The sequence below is a fragment of the Ostrea edulis genome, chromosome 9, assembly GCF_947568905.1.
Source record: "Ostrea edulis chromosome 9, xbOstEdul1.1, whole genome shotgun sequence".
Classification (NCBI taxonomy): Eukaryota; Metazoa; Mollusca; class Bivalvia; order Ostreida; family Ostreidae; genus Ostrea; species Ostrea edulis.
Genome location: NC_079172.1, coordinates 20,067,884 through 20,089,686, shown reverse-complemented (window position 1 = coordinate 20,089,686; position 21,803 = coordinate 20,067,884). Strand labels below are relative to the sequence as shown.

The following is a 21,803-nucleotide window of genomic DNA, read 5'->3' as shown; positions in this document are numbered from 1 at the left end:
AATCACTCTCTTACCGACATTTGACATCAACTTATGTAAGCATATTCATGTCAAATCCTAAGCTATATTTTAAGTTGGGACAGATTGAATAGTCTCGACATAAGTCACAAGACGGCTTCGATAGCATGCATGCAGGTGTCCTAAAAATAAACATGTGGTGATACGTATACATGTAGGTCACTAAACTTTGATTTGAACGGTAAATAAACACAAGGAAATTTGCAATAGGGCTTAGCAAATTTCAATATTTATATTAGAATGGATTTTAAACATTTTTTTAAAAATAATGATCAGGATATGCATTTTAAACTACTAGATAAAAATAGCACATCGACACGATCACGTTACATTGTATATTTCAGCCTCGTTACATGCGTATATATAAAGAACATGTGATACCCATTATCATTGCGAAATAACGTTATCATTGCACCTGTTTTATAAACACACTGACAATTCTCTTACAGCGCAGACCAGCGTGAAGGTAAGACATTTAGAATTTATTTAATTCAAATTTTGTTAGCACTAAAGCATACATGTATATATAAGTGTTGTGAGTCATGTAATACAAAAAACATGTACAGTGCGTTACATGAGATAATAATTATAATGTTAAATAGACATAGTATTGTCATCGAGGCTTTTATTACTTAGTATGATACATTTAGCACCTTTCGTGCTCTGTAATTATTCATAGTGATTGATAATAGTGTCTGTGTGATCTAATATTGCTCCTCCAGATATTTCGATATTAATTAATTTTATACGATTTTCTGTACTGTAAATTGTATGATAATCCGAACTGTATTATCTTGATCGACACACTATCATTTATCATTGGACACATTGGCTTCATGATTAGTGACAATATAATAAGTATTGTACAGTTCAAATCGTTTGATTCAAGCCGTGGGAATTCCTACAAAAACATTCTTCCAAGCCGGTTAATAGAAACTTCCTTATCAATAGCAGTCACTCGTGATTGAACCCTAAACAGGCGATTCACTTCCTTGAATACATGAGTGAAAAGGTGTAGATAACGAACAATGATTAATTTCATAATTCCTTTTAAGAATAAAAAAAAATCAAAGCTAGGGCAAACACGAACCCTAAGCACATCAGAGGTGGAATCAGGTGCCTAAGAGGAGTAGGCACCCTCTGTTGAACGGTCACACCCACTATGACTGAGTCCTATATCTTGATCAGGCAATCAGAGTAAGCTGTAAAGTCAAAATTAGTGTGTAAAGAACAGGCCAAACAATTGATATGAAACACATCACACAGCATTCGACCCAACGACATATTTTATTTGTAAATTAGATTGTCATAACGACCACAGAATTTGCAGAATGCTAAAATGAAAGTAATGTGTATATTCCGTGTCGGCTGGTAAAGTGAAAGTACTTGTCAACAATAAACGGAGAAAAGGTTACTAAAGTCAAGAAATACCATATCCATGTATAATATCACCCCAATTTTATTTTTGTCCATAACCTTGATGTGCAGAATGCCCCTGGGCCTGTATTCCATAATGTAAAGTCTTGTATTGTTTTTAGAACAAAATGGTGCATGGAACGGGAAGCTTTGGCGGTGGTGGTGGTGGCGGCGGCGGATTCAGCGGGGGCGGTGGATTTTCTTTTACCTCCACTGCGGTTCTCTCCCACCACTACTCACATTCACGTCACGGCCGGGGAGAGGACTGCGATTACTCGTGGATTTGTGTTTGTTTCTGTTGCCGTGGACAATCCTTTCAAGTTCGCATTTTAACACTGTGGGCATGGATTGTAGCAATAGTATTGACGACGTCTTTGATAACAGTGTTTCATGTGAACAAAACACAGAAAATCGAGGCGACAATAACAGATATGCGTAAGGTTCCGAATTCGATGTCAGAAACCTTTTGTGATGGTGCATCCATATCGTCTGGCAGCTCTCAGTTTACTGCGTGGTTGTTTGACGGAGAACCATCCGTTAACACCAATGACTTGCAGCAAGTTACATTCAGGAAGAAAACACAGATCAAATACAATAAATACGAGTACTGGGGCTTCTACCTCTTGTCCAATTCTGTGATTCATATCTCCACATGTCCAGGCTCTTCACTCGAGTTTTTAATCATTCAGGGTAACAAAAACTTCAAGGAGTTCCAAAATGGAGATTGTTTCTATACTTGCTCTGTTTTCAGTCGGTCTACATCCTGTAATTTCAACAAACCTAACATGTACCATTATAAGGTCTTGGCAGACGAAGAATACTATCTGATATTTGCAAATAGATATCTCCTGCCATATCCAACTTACGTTGCGGTTAATTTTACGTTGGAGAAACGACTGTATAATCTAGGAAATAGCGTTTCTGAATGCTCCAATTCTCTCACATCTTCATCATGTACGCTGCATTTCCCATCCTTGAATCTCCATCCATCAATCGTTCTGAACGTCACTTCCAGTTCCGACATGGAAGGAGATGCTGAAATTAAAGTTGCTTGTATTTCGCGAAAATGGGTTTATGTTATGGTGTTTTTCATAGTACCCTTAGTGCTTGGAGCTCTGGGAACGGCTCTTATTGTAAAAAAGTACCGAAAGCAATCAAGACAGACACCAACTTCAACTCAAACGTCAGCACCGTTCTCAGCGCTGCCATCAGTTTTGGAAGAATCTGAATCGGCCTCTTCATACGCGCCAGGGTCCGGATACGGGGCGGTTGAGTCGCCCCCGAAATACGAGGACGCGACCGGAAGTCCACCAAGTTATGAAGAAGCTACAAAATAAATGTAGTAAGGGATGCTTCAGTTAGTGATATGTACTGAGAAAGACTTTTTCAAATTCTTACATCTAATATGTATTCTGTGACGCCACATTTGGTCTTTTTCACATCACTTGTGTTTAGATGTACACTGTGTACATTTATACATTCTTATTTTACACTTTCAAACGAAGTATAATTTGGATACATATTCAAAGTACATGTACATTTTGTAAGATATTCATATAATGCATGTGAGTAAATGTGATCATCCAATAAAATTTATATCCATGCCTTCTGACGGCTACAAATAAAGGGGTATAGTTGTTCCTGAATGAAATTTACATTAATTAAGATTGTATAGTAATGTCAGAATGCAGCTTTTACCACATCTAACGATGAGTGCAACAATGAAAAAAAACAACCAGAAGAGGGTATAAAGACGTGCAATTTGGGTTTTATTTCGAGGTGCTGCGATGTTTATCCTCCTTAGTCACATGACTGAATTAACCAATCACATTAGCTCATTCCGACCAGTACTTTTTTGTCCCAGCGAATTCTAGGATATAACCTTCAGGCATATAAATTCAAATTGAAACTTCGTCCATGTTTCTGATGCAGAGTTGGATACTTATGTCTGTTGGAGCCTGTACATACCTTCTACTCATACAAATTATAAATTGCTTTTAAAAGATTCGATTAATTTTATTCCTTAGGTAATCTAATATTCCGGTTTTCGGAACTAAATGTTTAGCTCTTTGAAAGGAAATATTATTTCTTTATTAAATCTACACAATCAGTACATTGTATATTGTTTTAAAACAGCTGTTTAGTGTAGATCTATTTCATAGCATTTCCGCGATCCAACTCACTGTTACTGCACTTAGTATATTAAAGTACTGAAGTGCATGCGTTCGAAATTTGCAGTCATGTCACGGGTCAAGTTTTAATCACAACCCGAAGTTCATCCCTAATGTTTAGATACAGTGACCTGAAAACTGATAACCCCAATATTTATGAACAAATCAACGCTGAATCCAATGGATATATCGTTTTTAACAGTATGACCTTCTACTATCCACTTTGAAAACAAAGTAAGTATGGTTAAAAAATAAAATACGAGACAAATTCGGAGGCCTAATATCGTTGTATTCTTGAGTTGCTGTCTCATAAATTTAATATAAAAAAATTCTTAACATATTTTCCTACAATACTTGTGTCCAAAGCATACTTTCATATATTCATTAAAGCCCCATACGACCCCAAAACTCCAGTGCATTCCATATTTCCATTTTTGAAAAACCCTATGTTCTATCTTCTAAGCATACAAAAAGTTGCTATCCTATATCAGATGTGTAAGAAAAAACTGTGTGTCCTATCTAATAAATAAATATATATGTATGATTAAACAACATTTTACTTCATTTTAAAAATAAATGGAGTTCTTCTTAATTATCACTTGAATTTCTCTCTCCATCCTTATATCAGCTGAGAAACTTGTGTTTACTTTGTCATGTTGGTTCGTAAATTTATGAAGTTACAAATCTCATTGTTCCTTCCTCTAATTGTTGTTTAAAGTGCAATGTACATTTTGCATATTTTTTTTAAATTACTGTTTTACCAAATTCTTTTCTTATGTACTTTAATGCAAGTATTTTTCACATCTCAGTATTTTTTACGAAAGGTGAAGATAACGAACAGTGATCAATCTCATACCTCCTATAAGCAATACAAAAATGAGAGTTGGGGAAACATGGACCCCTGGATATACCAGAGGTGGGATCAGCTGCCTAGGAGGAGTAAACATCCCTGCCAAACGGTCATACCGTCCGTGAACCCCTATATCTTGATCAGGTAAACGGAGTTATCCATAGTCAAAATCAGTGAAAACATTGACTAAGACCTTCAAGAAAAACAAAGACTCTTCTTCCTTTTCTGGTTAGTAATTCATCACTAATTATCCTTATTGGTAAATGTCAATTAATATGTCCCGTCTATTTATGTTTGCAAATTTAATGAGATTCCCTTTGCGCTAAATATTAATTACTTGTTACTTTGTAAATATGTTATATGTCGTTTCCTGGAGTTTTATGTTTCTTTGTTGTACTGACATGCCGACTTAAAATAAAGCTTATCTTATCTTCATCTCGATGAAATTCTTAATTCTTTTAGAATAAGCTACATTTATCCATGTCATATCATTTATCAAAGGGTTTTATCCAGCTATGTAAGTTATACACTTTATGCAAGTTAACGTGATCTGATTAAAAAGTAATCAAACTAATTTCCTATTCCAAGTCGGCTAATCGCCACATTTCGAAATACTCATAATCACAAGATGTCGCAAGATAGGCGAGGCGAAAGCGTTGACTGTTAGCGGGGCATGCTCAGCGATAAATACAGGGGAACGGGATAGATAAATCACTGAGCATAAGGCGGGGAGCGAAATTCCATGTCTAATATAAAATCATTTTAATACGACAACAATATTGTATATGAAATCCCCCTCTTCCGTAACGTTTCTAATATTTTCCCGAGCGCATTCGCACATCCACCATTAACACCAATTAAAAATCACCGTTTCCTCCTCGCATTGAATAGAGCAATAATGTTAAATTTTCATATTGGCGATCAACCATCGCACGACTATCAAGTTGTAGAAAATAAAAAGTCGGAATGCAGGTCTGTCGCGGCCGGGATTTAACCTCGGCCTTTCGCCCCGCATGCGGAAGGCCGGGGTTCGAATCCCGGCCGCGACAAACCCAAGTCGTTAAAATAGGTAGTGACAGTTCCATCGCCAAACGCTTGGCATCAGGTGTGAATGTCATGGGTCCTCGGAGATGACCTTAAAAACGGATGTCTCGTGTCACAGTAGGTGTGGCACGCTAAAGAACCCTCACTGCTTAATGGCCGTAAGCCCCGAGCATAGGCCTAAATTTGAAGCCCTTCACCGGTCTTGCATTGGTGACATCTCCATATGTGTGAAAAATTCTCGAGCGAAATGTTAAGCAAGATACAATCAACCAATCATAATTGTCAGTTGTAATCTTCATCGAGAATATTAATAAAATAAATTACAAATATTTACTAGGTTTTGACATCGGTGCTACACAAGGTTGCTCACACATCTATTCTGAAGCTTTAATTTGAACCCAAAACAAACAACTTCATTCAATATAGCAAGTTTAATAAAGTACAAACCAAATACAGCATATAGATAACACAATTTTCATATTAAGAACAAAAAATTCAACAAATCTTGAGTAGCATGGAATAATTCCATAAACTGAAGAAAAAGAATCAAATGTCTCCAATTTGTTTAAGAATTTGAATTCAAGAAAATATATCTTAAACAGAATTTCTTAAAACAAAACCTTCCAGAGTTTAAGTAACGATTTACATCTTATTATGCCTATTCAGGTGAATATACTGCAAAAACACAAAAAATAATCAAAATTCCAAATTTTGGATCCGCCACTGCATATTGAAAGAAGTCACAGCGGATACAAACGTCCCGATAACATCGTCTTAGTTAATTTTCTTCTATGATAATTAGTGAAATACTAAAAATGCATATAACACACAAACCAGGCCCCAAGACCATAAACTGAGAATAGACTTAAGTAAAAATTACTTATATCTTAAGATTTATCCAGCACAGATGTTTAAAAAAAAACACTGCAGGTTTGCAAAAAATTCAAATGCAAACGTATACTGAAAATTTTTATTTGTTGATAAAAATTATTTCAAAAGTTAGCTGTATTTGAAATTTAGACTTAAGAATATTCTCAGTTAATGGTCTTGAGGCCAGTATTTCCATGAAAAATTTCGTAATCATGATACATCATTTAGGTCACATATGGTGTGCAAGCTTTTAAAACGTGTTGTGTGCATACATAATGAAGAGAGAGAGAGAGAGAGAGAGAGAGAGAGAGAGAGAGAGAGAAGCTGGAATTCCAGAGTACCCTTATTGATTGGAATTAAGTGATACATGTATATATCAGTAACGTATTAATTAGTTTCAGATAGAGATTCAATTGAGAACACACACAAGCACGCACACACACATACACACCATACAAAAACACATACAAACACACACACACAGAAAAGAAATGTTTAGATATTGTTTGAAATACGTCTAACAATACAAGGTGAACAAGAAAACAATGTAAATAATGTGGTGTAAAAGATAAAGATACGGAAAGTGATCAATCTCATAAATTCAAAACAAAGCGATGCTGTAGGATAAATAAATGAACATCAAATCTACCATGGAAGATTTTCAATTCTTAATTGTCATTACAATATGCAAAACTAAAAATGGAATCAATTTCTTTGACAAAATTACAGCAGAAGGTATGCTACAGTATTGGTAATCTATTTTAACACAACTTCTTAAAAAGTTCTCTCATAGGAGGAAATGATTTCTATCGATTATTTTTCTGAGTTTGTCAGTTTTTTAACACTGAAGCAGTATACACGTATATAAATTGAATTTATTGTCGTAAATATAAATTGCATGCGGTTAATATGGACCATTACAAAAGGGAAAAAAACTTGAATAAAAATATGAATCCCGTGTGCATTGTAATTTTGTATGTAAATACATTTGGTTCTATCAAAACATGCAAGGGCACGTCTTATACACGAAAATTAATATGTACTGATAACAAAAATAAATAGTTTAGCTGTAGATAAAAAGTTCCATACAATGAAATATAGTGTTGTAGATAACGAATCCTGTGTCTAGTGGTTTTCGTCATAATTCTAGGAATTAATACTACACGTAAAGAAATAAACTCCTCTATCATACCGAAATATACTACGAGCAACTTGGAAATACACTGTACAATACAAATTTACAATCCATGCGCGGATCTAGAGGGATAGGGTGGGAGAGGTCTGGATTCCACCCCCTTAGAAATCATGATTTATAAATAACTTCATCTGCGTGCTGAGTAATATGGATAGAACCAAATTACAAATCATGAAATAATTACACAGTGTGATATCAAAGGTGTGCACACTGGAACGATTTGTATGATATCCTTCTTTCATTTACGTTACGGAATTATATATGCTACTGAATCGTCATAAACGTCACTGACTTTAGTATTTTTTAAACTGTCGCTACTACGTTCAACATTGGAAATAACTGACCGAAAAGAAATTGTACGATCGTCTATCTGGCGGGTAACCAGTGATTATTTCAATGATTTCTCTTTTTGGACATTATACTTTCCCCTTTATATTTACACGTAAAATACGTTATGTATCAAATACAGAGCTTCATTTACCGCCAGCCCCTTTAAAATAACATTTATAAAATATAAGTTTGACAGACGAATTAATTTACTGAATGACCCACCCACCCCAACGATTTGAGATGCTGAGCTTTGCATTGAGTTAAACCTTTTGCGTTTTATTGTTATTTTAAAAGAGTTTCTTTTAACTAAACTTCGACTCACCCACCCCTATAAAAATCCCGGATCCACGCATGGAATTATACATACATGATTAATTAAATCATATACTGTAGTACTTGAATGTCATATAAAGGACTAAGTTATTACTCTAATCTTACATGTATATTTTGAAGACTTCTGTTGGATTTTATATAGAGCAGGAATTCCTGATTAGGCGTATGTACAATATATAGTGTCTATAATATTTTAATCAAACAATTCAATCCGCTAGTAATGCCTCTTATTTCAAAAACTTTTGAACTAGTACACATTTTCACTACATTTTTTTGTACCTACACTTGGATTTTACCGCAATTATGAATGACTTTATTTAGCATATTTACCCTATTAATTTATAGTGGGAGGATAACACAGTAATAATGACGTCATGTCAGGAGAATATCCTTATCCCGTGCTGTGGGCACGTCTCCATGGAGATCGCCGTTCGTAGAGAGATCACTGTATTTGCAATCGGTATCAATAGTATAAGCGGAGTCCGAGTGTCGCTTGTATTTGAACTGTCTGTACTGGAAGGTCAGTCGCTTCCGGTAGCGAACAAGAAATAGAATCATGCACACTGTAAGCAGTGCAAGTGTAGCTGCTATCAGTCCTACAAGAACACGTGACTTCTGCACAACTGCTGGGTATGTGCACGCGAGGTGGTCGAAATCATAGTCTTCGATCAGGACGTTCTGTGGGTGACTTGGTTTATGGCATTTTAAATTCAGCATGTGTTGCTTCGTTTGTGGGGTACCCCATCCGTGATATGTCTGAAGCCATCGAATCCCACAACCGCAAATAAAGTTATTCATGTCCATCATGACGTCCATCAGCTGTTGCCAGTTGCATAGACTTTTGGGTACGGACTGGAGGCCATTATTATTGATCATAACTACTCTCAACTCACTCATATCCTGAAGCAGGTTTTCGGGTAGCTTTTTCAACATGGGATTTTTCGACATGTATACATCTCGTAGATTTAGACCTCCAAATGCGTCTGATGCGATATGTTTTAGAAGCGGCATTTCGGAAATGCGAAGGTAACGAAGTTTTTTGAGTCGATATAAAGATTGCGTTTTGATTTGAGCAATATTGTTATCACTAATGTCCAAATGGACGACGTATGTAAGATCGTTCAACGCTTGAGGTACGTCCATGAGTAGGTTTCCAAAGATGGAGAAAAACTCAATTCTGCACTCCAATAACGTATTTGGATTCGAATGTCTGACTTCAAAAGCCTCTATTGCAATATGCGTAATATGATTATAGTTTAAACTAACGTGCGAAACGTTGGGAATACTTGAAAAACTGTAGTCTGATATGTTGGATATTCTGTTGAGATTCAGTTTAATGATTTGCAGATTTGGTGTACAGTTGAAAATATTTGATGGGATCATGGACAGACTGTTGTTATCTAAATTAAGAGTGCGCAAGCCCGGAAGTGGAAAGGTACCTGAATTCATTACGTGGATTCTATTTTCGGACAAGCTTAGATGCTCTAAGTTTGGAACGTTGTGAAAGACATCCATTGACAGATTAGTGATGTAATTTCTATTTAGTAACAGGGTCTTCAGATTGGTGAGATTGCAAAACACTCCATGTTCTATCTGCTTTAAGTTGTTGGACGACATATTCAATAATGATAATTGACCCAGCGACGAAAAGCTTCCATTTTCGATGGTTGAAATATCATTCCCGTTCAAATATAATTTCTGTAGGTTGATAAATTTCACAAAATCGTTCTGGGTTACTGATGTCAAGTTGTTGTGAGATAGATTGAAGATCCGAATGGCGGAAAAATCTCCAAATTGCTGTGGGACCGTCGTCTGGCTGTTGCAATTTACAGTGTCTTTCACACAATGACAATTTTCAGGGCAGAGATCCGCAGCCGACCAAGCTGTGTCAGGGACGATAACTCCCACTAGAAGTACCACGATTAAGCACATTTTCACTACTGCTCTGTCTACAAAAGAGATAATATGAAAAGTATCAAACAAAATGAAATATCTGAAATATGTGTTTATCTTTTAATTTAATTTCTCGATACAGCAATGTAGAAAATTTAGTTTCAAACTAAAGATTTTAAACTATATTTTCCCTTCCTGAATTAAATCAAAATAGAGGGAATGTTGAAATAAACACGCATGCGTATTATAAACAAGATAAGATAAGATAAGACAAGTTTATTCCAATTTTGGGCCCAGAGGGCATAACAGTAAGACAGCTTATAAAGAAGGAAATTAAAAAAAGAAAGAAAGTGTACAACATTAACTACAGGTTACATAGACTGCAAACTGCATGTGGATGCAACATGTTGGGGAAACAAGTACATACATATATGAATTGCTAATCATGTATATATACAAGTAAATGGACAGTATCAGTATTATACCAACATATGAATAATAAACTATAATGATTTTTGCAGTTTTAAAGCATCACTTCTTTTTCTGAAAGTTTGCACTAAATATTCACTCAATTTGACAATTACTGGTTTGTCTTCATTAATCATCAACCAAGTAAATTTGTCCTTATTTGTTAGATAGATAAAAAATTTTGTTGAGCTTGTATATACCATTAAAAAACATATTTCTCTCTTCAACATAGAATGGACATTCAGTAAGGAAATGAAATTCATCTTCTACACAATTAACGTTACACATTTCACATATTCTTTTGTTTCTTTCTAAAGAAATCTTCTGGCCAGAATTGGTTTTTGTAAATTCATATCTTCCTCTTTCAATTCGAAGGTCATATGCACTAATTCGAAATCTACATAGAGATTTTCTTAATTCTAGGGATTCTAAAAATATATAACTTTCCATAGTAAAGTTTTCTTTATACGAAAAATATGTTGTGAGTTTTCCTGATTTCTGACCCTCTTCACGTCGTTTTGACCAGTAAAGTAAAAATTGTTTCCGTACCTGATTCTTCATTTGTTTTTTGAAAAATGAGAATTTGAGATTTTTACAATTGGGTACCAAAATGCCCATTTTTTCCTTAAAATAATTAATGTTTTTGTACCAACAATTTATATTATATGAATTCAGATTGATATTCTCTGTATAAGCACTGTATAACAGGGATGATTCTTGGCAATTCTCAAGTCTATGCCAATATAGTAAAATACTTTGGATTATAGAGCAGGACATAGGATATCTACCCAATTCAGAGATTATTGCAATATTAGTACTTCTTTTACCGGCACCCAGTAGATGTTTACAAAACTTAATATTCTGGTTTTCTACCTCACAATTTTTAAATATATCATATAAATCTCTGTCTTTTTCCAGCATGCGTGTTGAAAGTGTTCCCCATATCTCGCAGCCATACAAGGCAATGGGTTTTACCATATGGTCAAAAGGATGCAAAAATGTTTTAATTGGTGGATCGATAGATTTGATGTCTTTATAAAGTTTGAATGAGGCCTCAAGAGCTTTACTGTATAGATCAGATTTTGCTTCCTTGAATGAACCACAGGAGGATAATATTACTCCTAGATATTTATATTTGTTAGTACATTCAATACATATGTTACCGAACACAAAATTTTCTTTAATTAGGTGTCCGCTTTTATTAAAAATGACTACTTTTGTCTTATTGGTATTAATTTCTAAGCACCAATCGTTGCAATATTTTTCAAGTAAGTTTAGTTTGTTTTGTAGTCCATTCTGGTTTTCTGAAAGCAGTACTAGATCGTCCGCATATAGAAGAGAGGTGATTTTCTTTCCAGAAAGATTGACAGAGCCACTGGTTTCTTCATCCAGTAATTTAGAAAAATCGTTCAAAAATATTTTTAAAATATTTGGGCTTAAGACATCACCTTGTCGGACTCCTATCTCTGGTGTATATGGAAGGGTTAACTTGTTCCCTACTTTTATGAAAATATTGTTGTGCCTATACATACTACATAATATGTTGTAGAATAAACCATTGATATTTAATTGTAGGAGTTTTAGTTTAATGCCTTCATGAATGACGGTATCAAATGCCTTGTGAAAGTCTACAAAACATGCATAGAGTCGTTTATTGCCAGTGTTAATGTATTTGTCAATTAAACATTTAACTACAAATAAATGGTCTGATGTCCTGGATTTTTTTGAAAATCCTATTTGACTCTCGTGTATTATTTTGTTTTCAGTTAAGAATGTATCAAGCCTGCCGTTTAAAATGATATTAAAAAGTTTCGCTATGCTGTTAGTTATAGTTATTCCTCTATAGTTTTGGGGGAGCTTTGGATTATCCGATATAAAGATGGGTGTTGTATAACCTTTTAACCATTTTTCTGGATAGATTCCTGATGTTAAGACCATATTGAATAGTTTTGAGATACAAGGATTTATATATATTTGAGCTGCTTTTATCATTTCATTTGAGATGTTGTCTAAACCAGGACTTTTACCCGACTTTAAAGTAGATATGGCCTTTTGAATTTCAGACAAAGATATCTTAAAATCCAATTTGCTAAACGACTTGCAGGTCTGGCTGTTTTTTAGTTTATTAATTCCGGCTTCTATAGTCTTAACTCTGTCCTTGTAATGATCTGGTAATTTAGACAGAGAAGTAAAATAGTCAAACCATGTATCCCCATCAATACACTTCTCTAAATTGTCTTTTTTCCCTTCATTTTCACGAAGCGATTTGACTAATTTCCAATATTCTTTAGGATTAGTTTCATTCATTTGATCTAGTTTATCTAGAATACCCTACCTGAATTCTCGCTTTTTACGTTTCCGCAGCTTGGTACATTCCTTATTTAATTTGAAAAAGGAACCTCGTAAGTAAGGGTTATTGGGAAATCTTGAAAGTAATGTTGTTTTCTCAAATAAGTATTTTCTCTTTTTTGTAAGGTCGGAATCAAACCATTTTTTATTGGTTGTGTTTCTATGTTGTGTTTTTCCATACCAGTGGCGGATTTAGAGGGGGCGAAGCCGCCCCCCCCCCCCTCTAAAATTTTCAAATTTAAGGTAAATCGCAGTATCTTGTTTCGGAAAATGTACTAAACGATAAAAGAAGCAATAATTTCTTCCACTCCCGTAGAAATAAATTACAAAATCTTTTGATTTCTTGAATTACTTTATTGGGAGAACTTAATTTTTTCCAAAAAACCCTTAAAATTTGGGTCATTTTATTAATTTCACCTTAAAAATGATAGAAAATAGTACAAATGACTAAATAGGAGAAATATTTCAAGCCCCGTAAAATCCAGGAGCTTCCGGGGGCCTCGCCCCCCACGAGGACTTCGCCCTGGACCCACTGCCTCATAAAGTGCCGCCCCCCGTAACCGCAATTCCTGGATCCGCCCCTGCATACCACACCGAGGCTTTGCTCAGAATAGAGCAGACGACACTGATTCATTCTTTATAAAAAAAAAATTAATGACCAAAACACAAGAGTCCATATTAAGGTGCATTGTATTCTGCTTTTATTTACATTTTGCTGTACTATGTTTCATGTCAATGCGACAATGGGCAGTGACACTTTGGGGTATGAAATTAACAACAACATTTTTAACGCTGTTTACAAATTTATATTGAATTCACGCATATTCTCATGATGGTAATTCATTTTATGTTATAAGTACATGTTTTTATTTTATCTATACATATGTTTTATGACAATTGTTATCAATTAATCTAAGGTGAGAACCTCGTAAGTTGTAAGAACTTGTGTTCAAACCTGTTGTATATTATATATGCAATAAAATATGTTCAAAACAGTATTTCAACTAGCTTTTACAGATTTTACCACATAAACGAACTACATACAGTGTATACAGGTCATTTTAAGATTAGGAGACCTGCAATCGACGTAAAGGGTACTAAAGGCCTCTAATTTAAAATAAAATCTAATTAAAATAGCATCAGGGACTATTTGTAGTTCCAGGAATGTTTATGTGCGGGTAGATCTGACCGACAAATGGCGTAAGGAACTGAGAGTCCGCCTTAACTCGGTATAGCAAGAATTGATATTGCCTGCTTATTTCTCCCATGAAGAGATCCAATATATGCTCAGTGCAATGATGAGCCTTTCGAATCGTGCAGGGATTTAAACTCTGATTTATTCAATGGTTATGACCTTTTAATAATCTTGGAGAATCGGTAGACTCTTTGTGCCAACATTGGTAATGACTTGGCAAGCAATGACATTAGAGACGCGGTTAATAATAATTGCATAGATCCGCCAATCCAAACTGTACACAGAAGTTTAACAGACTCAGCATGGGACTTTTATCGAGAAAATGTAAAATAACTCAGTCAATCAGAATAAGGCAACCATTTTGAAATTAATTTTGATCACTCTGACAGTAAAATTAATGGCTATTAAGGACGGTTGAAGAATCATTAAGGTTACTTTGCTATCGAAAGTTAATTCGAATACGTCACAATCATAACCAATCCTGTCATGACAAACTTCACCTTTTTTTATGAAACTCGAAAATTTATTTCGTATAAAAATGGTAAAAAGGAAAAGTTTAATGCCCAATGGAATCGATGGAACCTTCTGTTTTTTAAACTTCTCTCTCTTCCTCTTTTTCTTTCTCTCTCAAATCCCACATACCTTTAGCTCATATGCTTTGTTTCTTTTGTTCTTTTTGTTTTGTTTTTTCTTCTCTGGATATAATATTAATGTATATCTGATATACCGGTGTGTGCATAAAATAAAAACAAAAAAACTTCACCTTCCATACAATAATTTAATAAATAGGCTAGGCTCTGTTGAACTAAGACAAATTGACAACGAGTTAAGATGGTGACCTTAACAGAGTCTGTAGACGCTTCGTCGTCGTTGCTACATATGTAAGTGAATCATTCCGCGGCTCAGTTGACTTGTATTTTTCCGAGTTTATGTACATTTTGATAAACGAAGGTTAGTGTCTTTGTCTCCTGCATTAAATTATAAGGTATTACTTTCATTCTGGGGCAAGTTATACGATTATAACCTGGTTTGGGTCACTTTACGTTTTCTCGCGGATCAAAGTCATTCCTTAATTAAGAATAGATATGGGTTACCCCATATCCAAGAAATTCGACTTTTAATTTACTCGTAGCAAATACTGTGACCAGTCTTGCTTCACTAGCAAACAGTGCGCACACCTGTCCTTGACCTTTTAACCTTGAAAAAAATGTACAATTACATGAACAATACTAAAGAAGGATAATTTAAAATCTTGTCTTTATATTAGCTGAAAAATACATATATAGAGTAATGCAAAAATCAAGAAGGTGAAAATCACTTTGTAGATATTTACTATGATATCCCCCTCCCCATCTAATTTTATTTCCTAGAAAATAAATTGTCCAATTAGGTTATTTCTTTTTTAATTGAAAAAATGCCCACCCCAGAATCAAATGTGTGTCCCCTTTCTTGATAAAAAAAAAAATAAATAGTAGAAAATCTCATTTCCAAACTTTTAATCCGCCCCTCCTATTTTTTTTTTTTTAATTTTCTCTGTTATGGTTATATTTGTATTTTCTTATCCTTATGAATTCATAAATTTTGTACATGAGGATCACAATCTATGCACTTATTCAACAAGAAATGTATACATTGCCTTAATAAATTTTATTTATATATTGAAAAAAAAAACCCACACATGGGAATCATTTTGAATTGCAGGAAATTTCGTAAACGAGAGACTTAAAAAAACTTTTCTGCTTAAACTTTTTTCCATGCAAAAGTACCACCTAGTACCTCATAGATCTACGCAATACCGAGCTGTCTTGCAGTGAATATTGCAGATGTAATTTTTTTTTTTTACACGTGTTTCTTTACTTTGTTCACTGATAACAAGCAGAAATCACATAAATTGCAATATAAATGTTGATAAGTTGAGTACCTTTAAAAAAGAAAAACAAAGCCTCGTCACTCGTACATTTCTTACATGTGTTATATTTTTAGAAGTTGGAAAAACTCACATATATGTATTACTTTAATAAAATGATTTGATAGCCTTTTGTCTTTCAAAACTACCGTTACCAGTGGTAACATGTTTTCCTTTAGATATCACATTTATTCTCTTTTCTGTTCAGTTGTTTTCCTCTGCTCTGATTACATATATTTAATACCAGCGTCTATGAAGCCGTGTTGACAAAGCGTCATGCGTGTTTATAACGGTCGATAACTCGTAGTCGTACGTATTGTATAAGGCAAATGCATTTACCAGAAGTGCTCTGTTATACATATAGAAATCCTTATAAAAAAAGAAAACACACACACACACACACACACACACACACACACACACACACACACACACAAATTAATGATTAACATTCTCTCTCAGAAGAAATTGTATGATAATTAACAAACAATAATCATAAAAGGAATATAATTGTCAATCGAAGAATTACCTATATCAGGGACCTATATACTAACGTTAGTACAGTGTATATAGGTCCCTGCCTATATATTTTCGTGAAATACACTGAGGAGGCAGCTAGCGTAGGAATATGAATACTTCTTATTTACATTTCTGGTGAAAAAGTGATTTTCTTAAAATCATTTGACGTTAATTTTGTTTTCTTCTACGTATTACATACACATCGATATTCTAAACATTTGCTGTAATGTTGCATCTGTTGATCATGAATGGAACTATATTTTTTCAGAGCAATTGTGTGAAGAGTACCTGAATCCAGTAATAAATCTTGAATAGATAGTATGCACTGATCGAATTTATAAAAAAAAACATGAAAGTTTATAGAGTCTTAACTTATGGTGCATTCTCCACTAAAGTGTAAAATTCCATTTTGAAAATAATGAAAAATAAAGTTTTGGTTACAGTGTTCTTTCATATTTTTTTCAAAAAATGAATATCTTGAGATCATTTTGGTATGAATGGGAAATTTTTACTGCTACTCTTTGTCGAGATAAGTTACGTCAAATAACCAAGTCCAGACAATAAAAACAACAGAAACGTGATGGGGGTAGGGTTTTAATCTGTCCAGACATCCAATATCTATTCAGGCCAATGGAAAAGTTATAAAAAATTTTAAGTATGTGTATAAATATAGATTTGCTTACATATACATGTCAATACCTAAGCATTATATTTCACCTAAAAATCCAAATATCAAATACGAAGAGAAAATTGGCAAGCTATTTTTTCTTGATGCATCATATTCCAATTACGATAGTTCAAAATAAGTTACCTCCAGAAACCTTAAATGTATTTCAAATCCCGACGTAGATAGTACACCGTCAGTATAACATTTGAATGGGAAAGATATTTGGCCACTAACTTCTCAAATACCTATTATACATAAGTGTGCAACAGTAACGTATCTGTTTCAGAAGGATATAAAATAAAAGGAAGGAGATCTTGTGTGTTTTAAATTCAAACAATGCATTATTTCTTACAGAAATTGATGAGCAGAGTTTGAATTTGTTTTTATTTTCTTTTTTCCACTCATTTATTTCGATATCAAATGTAGTGCACACTGTATCTTGATTCTAAAAAGTAATCTACTTATTTGAACGATATCTCCCATCTACCGTTAAATAAATGACAAAAGACGTCCAACCATTGAAATGAGAGTTTATTTACATATTTTCAATCATGAATAATAACATGAACCTGAACACAAATAAAAATCAATGAACAAAGACGAGAAAAGTCAGTATCGCATCAATTATGAATTTCATGGTTTTCTGTCTGTATTTTTACAGTACATTTTTGGGGTTTTTTTTCCCGACGAGCTATCAGTTTTCGCTCCGTCAAAAGTTGAGCAGGAACCCTACTTTCCCTGCCCCTTTTCCTTTCATTCTCAAGAAATGGTGGATCATATTAAGCTTCTTTCTTTCCTGGCACGCCTTCTGGATTTCTGCCAGTGTTTTTCCCATTTCTTACTATTCTGAAAAGTTCGAGTGAATCATTCAATTTCAAGCATATTTTTCTCTCTATGCGTTAGAAATGAATAGTAATTATTAAAAACAACAAATAATGTTCAGGAATTAACCAAGTGTTTGATAATAATAGCACTAAATCCAACGAGAAACTAAATTTAAATATCTAAACAGATACGTTACCACTACGAACAGATACGATACCATCAATAATAGGTGCCTGTAATGAACCAAATGACATTCTACCATCTTAATTCTTTATAACAATATTCATAATAAAAATAAAAAGCAAAATTTGTCATATTCATTGCTTTTACAAAGATGAATTTTCAGAAAATTCATGAAAAAAATTCTATATTTACCATCTGCCCGTCTGTTGAGTTACAAAGTTTTAAAATCATGTTTGCATCATCATTTGTTGAACCGGATACAACATACTGTAACTAAATTGAAGTTCAGAATGAAAACGAACTCTAAATATCCGTATTACAGCCATGAAAAGAACGATGGTAACGTATCTGTTTGTAACGTATCTGTTGATTAATCATGTTTTCCTTTAAAAAATCATTCATTATCCATCATATAGAATAGAGTCGGTGTAAAATACATATACCTGCATAATCAAACAACTTCATGCAATCAATTTTGTTGTACCCGTCTTCTGAAGCTGGATAGGCGGTAACGTATCTGTTGCAAACCGCGCGTCCAAATGCTGATTTTTAGTCTTTAATCTGGATTATTTATCATATCCCTTTTTCTAATAAATATGCTATTTACATTGATATGAAAAATTGAAAAGAATGCTGTCAGATTATTTTTGTAGAGGTTTAAAAATCGGTAACGTATCTGTTCGCAATCCAACGGACACCAGTTTCAGAACATTTTTTTCGTTAAAATATAATTTCTTTCAAAAATTCAAAGTTACTTGCTAGACATTAGTTTTGTTACCTTCAAATAACAACAAGAAATTAAGTACCCGAAAGTATAGAAATTATCAAAATTACCCCAATTGTAATAATTATCAATGTAAAACGGACACGGTGATTTTGCTTAATTTTCACATCTTATGAGTGTAGTACTCGGAGCAATGCATAATTATGTTACTATAATCATATTAGGATTTTGATACATACTGAATACATGTGTAAAATATACGATTTATCAGCTAAAGCATTAAATGTATTTTTGAGGGCCGCGGACACATAAAATACACAATTTAACACTTTAATGGAGAATGCACCTTATGGTCATCAACTGGTCCTGAAAAGAGCAATGCCATTCCCAAATTAGAGTATTGTTTACGCGCGTGCGTGCATGTGTGTAGTTTAAGTGCATTCTCTCACCAGAGGGCGCGTTACGCAAGCTTCACATACACCTCTGTCGACGCTTGGAATCACGTGACAAAATAATCACATGATGTAAACAATAATTCTCGGTTTCCTTTCCGTTTAAAAGTTATGGTAACAGGTTATGACATCAGGCTCTTTTCATAGCCCACTGACACTTTAATAAGTATAATTACCATTTACCTGTTTGTCTCGTATTTTACAAGTATTTTTACAGCCTTTATTACTTTTGATTCCATGTTTACATTCAAATTTTCACCACGTTGATGTCATATGCATATTACGAGGTACTTAGTTAAGAAAACGGCGATCTTAAACAATTTACAGTAAGCATCAATTTAATTGCACCAAAAACATTTATAGTATGACTACAGTAAATATCTAGTCGAAAACATAAATGTTGGATTTTAGAAACTTTTACAAGATTTCTGTAAAAAGCCGTTGACTTTTTACAGTGTAGTGCGCACTGAACTCTGGGTAGAGAATGGTTTATGTGTAGAGAGCTTTTTAAAACAGTGACTTTGAAAAACAAATAAGAATATCCTTTTTTGAAAACAGCAATTTACCGATCTGTACTTTTCCAGTGGTATTGATTGGCAATACGTACTTTTCCATTGGTATTGATTGGCAAACACATGGATAAATTATGAAGGAAGCATTGGATAGTCGGAGTATTCTGCTATCGTAGTCTAAATGCCAGCTTATTGCTAATCATTTCATCCCTTTATATCTGCAATTTCTTTTGCCCATTTTTATTTTGTTTTGAATTTCTTGATTCTCTTTCTGACTTAATGACCAACAGTGTTCTTTCATATTCGGACCCGACTCCAAAACAAATAAAAACAATACGTACTCTTGACCTTCATGGATATCTAAGAAAGATTGCTCGTCACTCGAACAATGACATACAGCGGACGGTCTATAGCTCAGACAACTAAGAACCAATGACCCAAACAAATAGTTCAAAACTATTAATATTTTGACTGTGGAAGACCTTGTCACCATAGGTGAAAATGAACACGGTGTATATCCTCCACAGCAGCTGAAATACTGTGCACATTTGTAATCGCCAAAACAATACATGTAGGTCAATATATAAAAATTAAATTCATGTCAGGTATTGCCCACCATATTTACATGTAACTCCTGGATGTACATACTAACTAACAGAAAATAATCGATGGTAGACGTAGATAGAAAGAACTGTGAACCCTTTTTATTTTCCACTTCACTGAACACTGGTCTACCCCGGAGACATACACTAAATGACTGATACGGCGTCACAAAATTTAGCCACGCATACCTAGACATACGTCCTTCTCATGAGCTAGGTGAAAATTTTCAGAAACAATAACAAAGTACAAAGTGCTACCGTGATGACGCGTCCTTGTAACCCGAGAGCCGACACTGTCGTGAACCAAGAATTAATTTTCGTTTCATTTGGTGTATGTAGTATAAATCATATTTACGACTCTCAGTTTAAAAGTTGAAGTACTTACTACATGATATTTACAGCTTATGGAGTCCTCTGTCGTGTTGGTATATTTCCTGTGTTTCCACGGGGATCAATAAATTTTCAGCGCACCTGTCACGGTACGACGTAAAGTAGAGCTTTTACCTGAGTGCTCCACGGGAAGTAACTCATAATTCATGTGTGACGGCCGGAGAGGCTCCGCACGGGGTGCAACTTCGTGACATTTTACCTACAATTTTACATGTATCATGATTATTTTAAACTTACTGTGATTTAGAGTGCTGCCATCATCGAAATGGCGGATCTAGGACTTTATAATGTGGAACCCCCAATTAATTAATGGACTAAATGTTAAGTTGTAGACTGTTTACGGGAAAATTGGACAAATAATGAATATTCCGCTTACTTCAATCTGGACACTCAGACACACACACACACACCACAAGCACTTATATCGCTTGGGGCCTAATTACTATATATACTCTTAGAATAAGCTGTCTTGAACACTTAGGGTACAAGACTGCCAGTCTCATAGACTTGGCTCAGGCACCATCCCTTGGTACCCTGTGTGTTTGTGACAACATTTTATAATATTGTTTTGGCTATATACTGTTATCTGCAACGCGTTGCGTATAAGCCCCATTTTCTCTTATATAGTACCCCCCAAGAAAACCCTCTTCCCTGGGAAACTTCCCCTTTAAGTACATTTTATATTGATTCTTAAACGGGGAAGTAAGAATCGTCGTCCTATATATATACTCCTGTTATTTGCAACGCTTTACGAGAAAATCGAGGATTTTACTGTGGCGCGTTGCATGCAACGAACGAGTTATAGAGAAGGGCTTTCTTCCATCCAATAAACTTATTTAGCTTGATTCCCCCAAAAGAAACCAAGCCCCGTTTTCTCTGATATGGTACCCC

General features: G+C 34.4%; 2 protein-coding genes across 2 annotated transcripts; one reads left to right on the top strand and one right to left on the bottom strand.

Moving 5' to 3' along the window:
• The first annotated feature begins 311 nt into the window (after positions 1-311).
• Positions 312-3,060, top strand: LOC125659359 (uncharacterized). Its single transcript, XM_048891016.2, has 2 exons — positions 312-484; positions 1,557-3,060. The coding sequence occupies exon 2, from the start codon at positions 1,563-1,565 to the stop codon at positions 2,769-2,771; it is 1,209 nt and encodes a 402-aa protein (XP_048746973.2). The 5' UTR covers positions 312-484; positions 1,557-1,562; the 3' UTR covers positions 2,772-3,060.
• Positions 3,061-5,915: 2,855 nt separating this feature from the next.
• On the bottom strand, positions 5,916-21,029 carry LOC125659358 (chondroadherin-like). The gene is made up of 2 exons (XM_056148797.1): positions 20,908-21,029; positions 5,916-10,176 (listed from the first exon to the last, which is right to left on the bottom strand). Exon 2 carries the CDS (start codon positions 10,157-10,159, stop codon positions 8,600-8,602), a length of 1,560 nt encoding a protein of 519 aa, XP_056004772.1. The 5' UTR covers positions 10,160-10,176; positions 20,908-21,029; the 3' UTR covers positions 5,916-8,599.
• Positions 21,030-21,803: the final 774 nt, after the last annotated feature.

Coding starts and splice junctions, on each gene's coding strand:
- LOC125659359 (XM_048891016.2), top strand. CDS start 1,563: ATGGTGCATGGAACGGGAAGCTTTGGCGGTGGTGGTGGTGGCGGCGGC.
- LOC125659358 (XM_056148797.1), bottom strand. CDS start 10,159: ATGTGCTTAATCGTGGTACTTCTAGTGGGAGTTATCGTCCCTGACACA.